The following is a 7,683-nucleotide window of genomic DNA, read 5'->3' as shown; positions in this document are numbered from 1 at the left end:
TGGCGGTAAACCACTAGGCAGCTCCTCTGGAAACACATCTTGAAAATCCTGCAACATAGACACAAAACTAGAAGGCAAATGGTCAAGTGAAACATCAACATTAGTAAACAAAGTTTCTTTATATCTAATGAGCAATAACGGCTGCTCGTTAGATATTGCAAATTTAAGCTCTCTTGGTTTCGCATAAAAAGTTTGTTTCACCTTTCCTTGGTTTTCTCTCACCAATGGGCCATTTATTTGATTATTTTCTTTTCTGGCCTCCTTTCCCAATTTCTTCTCACATTCACTCTCCTTATCATGTTCTCTCGCACTTCCCTTAATTTTTAAAGTAGCACCCCTTTTGGTCGAATCTTGCTTTGCTTTTTCATGCATCTTCCGATGATCTTCATACACCTCCAACGGTGATAAGGGTACAAGAGTAACCAGCTTTCCTTCATAGGTAAATGTGTACCTATTTGAATACCCATCATGCTGCGCCTTCCTATCAAATTGCCATGGTCTTCCTAACAACATATGGCCAGCTTGCATAGGAACTACATCACACAACACTCCATCTTTATACCAGCCTATAGAGAATGGTATCTTCACTTGTTTAGTAACCTTCACCTCTCCACTATCATTAAACCATTGTAGTCTATATGGATGTGGATGTTTTAAACAAGTCAATTTCAGCTTCTCCACCATTGTCTCACTTGCAGCATTGGTGCAACTACCACTGTCAATGATGAGCATACAAACTTTACCCTCAACTAAACATCTAGTATAAAATATGTTATCTCGTTGCTCTAGACCTTCTTCTTTCACTTGCATATTCAAAGCACGCCTAGCAACTAACATATCACCACGTTCAGCAACCAACGCATTCTCAACTTCTTCTTCACACTCATCAACATCATCAAGCATATCATTCATATCATTATTATCACCATCACTATGGTCAGAATCAGAAACTAAACCCCCATCATCAGTAGCAATCATAACTCTCCTATTTGGACATTGAGATGCAATATGCCCATTTCCTAAACATTTGAAACACTTAATATTTCTACTAGGAGTAGTATTAGGAATACCTGACTGCTGCTTATTTGCACCTCCATTCATCCCTTTTCCACTTGTAGGTGGAGGGTTGCTCTTTTGGAAGGAATTCTTGAAATCTCCACCTTTTGAGGGCAAATCATTTGAAGACCCCTTAAAGGTTGAACTACTTCCTCCCACATTCTGGAACTTCCCATATTTGGTGGAGCTCTTGTTCTTGATTTTCCTTTCAATCTTCATGGCCTTCTCAACTAACTCTTCCATGGAATTGTAATCATACATTTCCAGCTCACTTGCAATGTTGGAATTTAGACCTCCCAGAAATCTGGACATTAGCCTGTGTTCATCCTCCTCAATGTCAGCCCTGGCCATGGTCATCTCCATCTCCTTGTGGTATTCTTCAACACTCTTACCACCTTGGACCAGTCTTGCCAACCTATTATACAAATCCCTATAGTAATGAGAAGGAACAAACCTTATTCTCATTAAGTCTTTCAAGGCCTCCCACTCCGGCACGGGTCGCAATCCTTTTCCTCTTCTACTAGACTTGAGTTGATCCCACCAGAATGTAGCATATCCCCTAAATTCCACGGCTGCGATATGGGACTTCTTTTCTTCTGAGTAATTATGACACTCAAAAATTTGTTCCACCTTTCGCTCCCATTCAATGTATTCTTCCGCATTGTTATTCCCTTTAAATTCGGGTACCTTCATCTTGATGGAACTAAGGTCATTGTCAGTCACAATTTGGTAGTTTTCAGCCACCTCTTCCTGATCACCTCGACCTCCTCTTGCTGCTCTCCTAATGACCTCCTCTTCGCCTCCCCTTGGTAAGATTCGTTGTGGTAATCTCAGTGGAGGTGCGGGCTGTTGTACCCTCTCCCTCATCATTAGATTCATGTTCTCTTGTAGGGTGGCCATCATTCTTGCCATCTCTTCCATCTTCTCATTACTTTGCTGCATATATGTCTCAAAATTGCTAGAAATTGAAGCAACATCTTTACCATTCCCACTAGTCATTACCACAACAGAGAAAACTCACAAGAAACAATTAGTAACTGAAAGAAAGAATTCACAAGTGTTTCGCTCTTACCTCACTATTGCCGATTCTTCGATTGCACTTCAGAACCAAGGTTCACTCACCAATCTGCCAAGTACGTTCAAAAAGGTAGGATCCTAATCCCTAGACACCTAGAAGACAACTTGACAAGTATCCGGAGGCAGCACAAGAACGTTTGCACTACACGATTGAAAACTAAGTATCGAAACAAACAAATGATACTCAGCAATGTAATGGAATTTCAACGCTAGCTCAAAAACAAAATAGAAACAAGAGGGCAATAAAATAGACAATTCTGGTCAGAATGTATCAAAACCAACTCGCTCTTGGTAAGCTGATTTATGGACCTAAATCTTCTACCCCAAACGCTGGTTTGAAGACACCCCAAGATTGCTACTATACTATGCAATTTGAAATAAAAGAACAGCAGCCCCTCAATGGTGGAAAAAAATCTGAAGCAAAAATTTCACTTAATTGTAACCCACCTAGAACTGATCCTTAATACTTAAATAGCAAGACTAAAAAGAAAATTTTTTTGTTGGAGCAATTTTTTTTTTTTTTTTTTTTTTTTTTTTTTTTTTTTTTTATCCCCTTGCTTGGGTCTCAAACAACACCACACGAAATTCTTGAGTGTGTATCAAAAAAAAATTCACTAACAGATTCAGTTCGAAGGGAAATAATGGCTGCTAAAAGAAACCGAATTGCCAAATAACAAAATAGCAAGCAACACAATGATTTTGGATGGACAATCCAGGACCTAACAATTGGAATCGAAATTGAACAGAAACGAATTGAAGACAATGAACCCTAACGAAATTCGAAACTAAGATACCAAAAAAAAAACGAAAATATAACACAGCCCTAGAAAGACAGATAGATAAAGATTTACCTGTTGTTGGCTCTGATACCAAATGACGCGGAACCCTATGGCACTTAGTCCTCAAACCCCGTCGCACCTCTGATATAGATTCCAAGAACGTGGATAAACCACCCTCTATAGCACCCTAAGCTTAGCGAAGCTAGAACACTAATAACGGAAGGATTTTGTAGAACGGATCAGAAGAACGCCACAATCGAAATTGATAAGTTGGTCTGATTCGTGATGCAATCAATGAAAGAGGCAAACTCTCACTCTCTCAAAGAAGGCCGAAATTTGCATAAAGCAAATCTGAATTAAATTTGTCAAAACAAAAAAAAAGTGTCTGATATAAGAATTTAAGGCCTTATTTATAGTGTAAGGCAAAAACCTAAACCTAGTTGGAAAAGGAAAACAAATACTAAGTCAGAATTCCTATCCCAACAGGGAAACAAGCTAAAATAACAAAAATAACTGCCAAGTCTTTAAAAACCAACCACATTCTCGTATGCCTCAATAGTTCCAGCAGAAACCACAACCTCAGGGACGAAACCACAACCTGCTTATGGTTCGGGCTGATTCTCCACTATCTTCCTCCATGATCTGCTCCAAAATTAACTTCCACAAAACACAAAAGTATCTTCGGCTAACTGAATGTCGCGAGCGCGACTTTGATAATGGTAGCGAGCGCTACAAATCTTCAATTTGCTTCTGCTTCATCCATGCATACACCCAGCAACGTAATCAGCTTCGAATGACCTTCAAGTTCCTTCTCGCACTTATCCCTAGCAATTTCAGTCATCTCTCTTGTAATAAATTCTTGAATATGCAATCCAAGAGTAACGCCGTACTTCCTTGCTTTATTCCTTGTCAATGGTCCTTGTTGTAGCTCCAAGGGATCCTTGCCTTGCTTCCCATGCTGGTTCACATCAGCTTTATTGATGATGAATAATATATCAATGCTCTGTATACAAGAAAGATATACAAAACCCAACACTAAAAACAGGGGCTGAATTGGGTTAAATTATCAGAAGAGTTGGCTCAGTTAAGCCATTTCAAAAGAATGAAGTAATAAATGAAGAGGGAAAAGAACTCGACAAAAAAAAAAAAAAAAAAGAAAGGTGTTAATCCCTTGATCCATCCGTATTGATTTAGACAATCCATCGAGCACCGGCAGTGCATGACTCAGTTTACAGGAATTGGGGTCCTGGGACTAGGGATCCCCATGTATACAAGCCTTGGGGAGACCCTGACCTGTGGACTGGGGCGTGGAGATGGGATTGGACCATAGTTGTTGAAAGTCCCAGGAGGCACTCGAGGAGATAAGTTGACATGTTCCCATGCTCTTGATTGCAGCTCTGTAGGGTAGTCCCTCACACAACCAATACGGGGCCCAGCCCCAGTGGTCCACTTGCAAGGTAAGCGTTCAGGCCAATCAAGAACAGTTGCCTTGATGTTGGCATTGTTAGTGTTATGTTCTCGCGGTGCATTAACAGTTGTGGTTGTAGCCTCCTTAGTCGACAAATCCATATCAGGTTTATTTGCACTGTTGGGTTGAGAAGCAGAAACAGAAGCAGGATCGGCTATTGGCTCTGGCGTTTGTTCTTCTTCAGAGACCACATTTGAAGGAGTGTCATCATCAATTGCACACTTCTTAACATTTGTGAGATCTACATGGTTTTCCTGAAGGAAGCTGATAAATTCCCTGAAGTTTTCTTCTGTTGGGTGATAGTGACCGCTGTATGGCCAGATTGCCTCGAGGATTCCATTGTGGGCAACCAATCTTCCAGCTGCAGTGGTGGCACCACCAGATAGGAAACTGGAGTGCTGAAAGGTACCCTTCTTCTTCTGCCCAATATACAAAGACCTTGTTGTGCTAAGTACAAATATCCATTTTGAACCCTCAACTGTATCCACTAGTTTTCCACTTTGTTTATAGACAAGTTTTCCATTTTCAACTATTACTTCATATGCTTCCCTTTCTTTCTGCAACAGAAACAACATTAACTCCCATGAGAGCTAGTTAATGGGACAAGAATTGTTAACTGAATTTGAGAAACATTGCTTTCAACTTACTGGTCCAAGATATTTGATGCACTGTCGTTGTAGAACAGTTCTTGGACATTTCTCTAGATTCACTTCCTTGCCATCTCCAACATCCAACCTGCATTTTCTACAACAGTAAATTACCGGGGAAACAAAAGAAAATGGAAAACTAAGAAAACTTTCCTCTTCTTGCTGAGCAGTTTCTTAGTTACCAAACAACAATATGGTGAAAAATGAAAATTACTCACCAGTAGAAGAAAGGTTGTGTGCTCTCACTTGTAAACCAGACATCGTAATACAAGTGTAAATTGTGGCCATATCTATGGCGAGGATCAATCTGTACATGCATGGAAAAATTTACGCAGTATGGTTAGGCCATAGGCTTGTTTCCAATGTTTTTGGGTGAAGAGAAATTGAAGTGGTGGAAATACTTACAGCTTCAAGCCAGTGTTGTAGAGCTAATTTTTGAGCCTTTTCATCCTTGGATAAACCTTTTCCCACCTTGGCGGCTCTTGTCCTCGCTCTTGCCCACCTGGAAACAGCAGTTTCAGGTTTCTCAACATTAAAGAATGATACAGAACTTCGCTTGAGAGCTGCAAAGTCTAAAGCCTTCCACCTGCAACATTTAAATAAAAAATGCTCAGAACAAAAGCTCAAGATTCAGCAACTTCTTCATAATAATTGAAAACCATAATCTGGACTGGTTACCCACCAGAGCTCCTCAACAACAACTGCACAGTCTGCAAGGTTTCTTCTAGTTCTGTAGCTCTTGTAAACCTTCTGAAGTTTAACTGCAGCAGCATCAAGCTCACTAACCGGCCTCGGCGAGAACAAAATCGCCGGTTCAGGAAGAAAAACGGCTGGCATTGGCTTACGAACCGATTCATCTTCATCTAAACCCGAGTTGCCTTTGTCTTGAACTAGACTCTTGAATGATAAACTCCTGTCAAGCATTACGTTATCGGGTTTGAAATTCTTCAAGTTTATAGAATTTTTGCTTCTTCTTGTGTTGTTCTTGACTGGGTTGGTCATGGTTTCTGTATCAGAGTTCTTGAAGCTATCTGCTCTCAAGGGGATAACACCATGCTTAAGACTGAACCTAAAGCTGTAGGTTAAACGAGAGAAGCTGCGTCGAACGATTTCTTTCCAGGCTGAATAAAGCAATGAAAACGATAAACCCATAGATTTTCACGAACTCCTAATTGAGTTTGATCTTAAGAAGGCTCCTGCCCATTAAAATAATTAAAAAAATAGTTAAAAATTAAATCAAATTGCAAATGTCTAATCTTTTGAATTGAGAGAAGAAAGAAAAGGGAGCTTTCTTGACTATGGATTCAACGCAACGGAAAATCAAAGTTTGAACAGAAGATTGAATTGAAATGAAGAGAAAAACAGTTAACATTCATGCCCCCTGGCCCCAAACCAAAATCCCACCTCTCTTTTACTTTATAATCTTAAGGTGATTACATAATGACTAAGCTTTGAAGGTTGAGAAGGAAAGAAAAGGATAAAGCAAAAGTGAAAAAACAGCCAAGCCATCACACCTAATTTATTCCAATCGTTGCCTAAGTAACAAATAAACAAACAGTAAACATGCAAAACAGAAATCCCAAAAACAATGGAGGATTTTGTATTTTCTTTTCTGTTTCCTGCAGTATTACCTGTGATCAAGAATCAGTCGTCTCAGAAAAAGAGAGGAAATCAAAACCAAACAAGGCAATCTCTGTTTCAGTAAATGGGTGGGATTGGTTACTGACAATGGACTATGGAGTGCTCGTGTGTGCTTATATATGCACAATAAAGAAATGGGTCCAAGCTTGAATCTTCAAATACGTGGCTAAAAAGCAGGAAGAAAACAGATGAACAGAGCAGCAGTCGTGGAATTCTTTAATCAAAATCAATAGGAGAATGGAGGATTAAAGAAATAAAAGGTCTGAAATGGGAAAAAATATGGAAGGTGGGATGATATTCAATGGGTTGTTTTTTATTTTCCAGATTCAAAGCCACGAGTTATATTTAATTTTGATTGATTCAAAGCTTGAAAATTTGAATAGCTTTTGGAAATGTGAAGCCTTAAACAATGGGTATGGTGTTTCCTCCTGAGGACAAATAAAAAAAGTAGTCCTGGTGAGAAGAAGGATGGTCAAAGGAAGGAACCTTGTTTGGTTTCCAAGAAAAAACATGAAATCACTTTGAATCCTAGTATCTAGAATTAGGTACAGTTAGAGTCTAGCTTAGCTTGTTCCAGGCATCATCACTCACATAATATGAATATCCCAAATTTGAATTCTATCAATTTGCTATTAATAAAAAATTATAATTAATGCTTAATGTGACTTGGTTTATCAATTAAAACATAATGGAAAATAAAAAAAAATTATCATATAATTTTATCATTTTTTTATTAATTTATATTAAAATAATATCTGTATAATCATATTCTTAATAAATAAAAAATAATTTTAAATGCATTAAAAAATATTAATATAAAAATTATATTATCAAATATTATTTTAATATAAATTAAAGTTAGACTTTAAAATAAAAATAAATAATATTTTAATTTTGAATAATATATTAAAATATTTTTAATATTTTAAAAATTTTACTAGTTAATTTATTTATTAATATAAGAAAGTTTAAAATATTCCTGCTACAGATAAAATAATTAATAAATTTTTAAAAA

The 7,683-nt window shown here is 37.9% G+C and overlaps 1 protein-coding gene across 1 annotated transcript; it reads right to left on the bottom strand.

Annotated features, from left to right (window-relative positions):
- Window positions 1–3,889: 3,889 nt before the first annotated feature.
- Window positions 3,890–7,118, bottom strand: LOC110611277 (IQ domain-containing protein IQM1). The gene is made up of 6 exons (XM_021751494.2): window positions 6,659–7,118; window positions 5,710–6,223; window positions 5,433–5,613; window positions 5,246–5,334; window positions 5,028–5,115; window positions 3,890–4,937 (listed from the first exon to the last, which is right to left on the bottom strand). Exons 2-6 carry the CDS (start codon window positions 6,177–6,179, stop codon window positions 4,137–4,139), a joined length of 1,629 nt encoding a protein of 542 aa, XP_021607186.1. The 5' UTR covers window positions 6,180–6,223; window positions 6,659–7,118; the 3' UTR covers window positions 3,890–4,136.
- Window positions 7,119–7,683: the final 565 nt, after the last annotated feature.

The sequence above is a fragment of the Manihot esculenta genome, chromosome 3 (genome assembly GCF_001659605.2).
Source record: "Manihot esculenta cultivar AM560-2 chromosome 3, M.esculenta_v8, whole genome shotgun sequence".
Classification (NCBI taxonomy): Eukaryota; Viridiplantae; Streptophyta; class Magnoliopsida; order Malpighiales; family Euphorbiaceae; genus Manihot; species Manihot esculenta.
The sequence above is the reverse complement of the archived record's forward strand: the minus strand, read 5'-3'. Positions and strand labels throughout refer to the sequence as shown.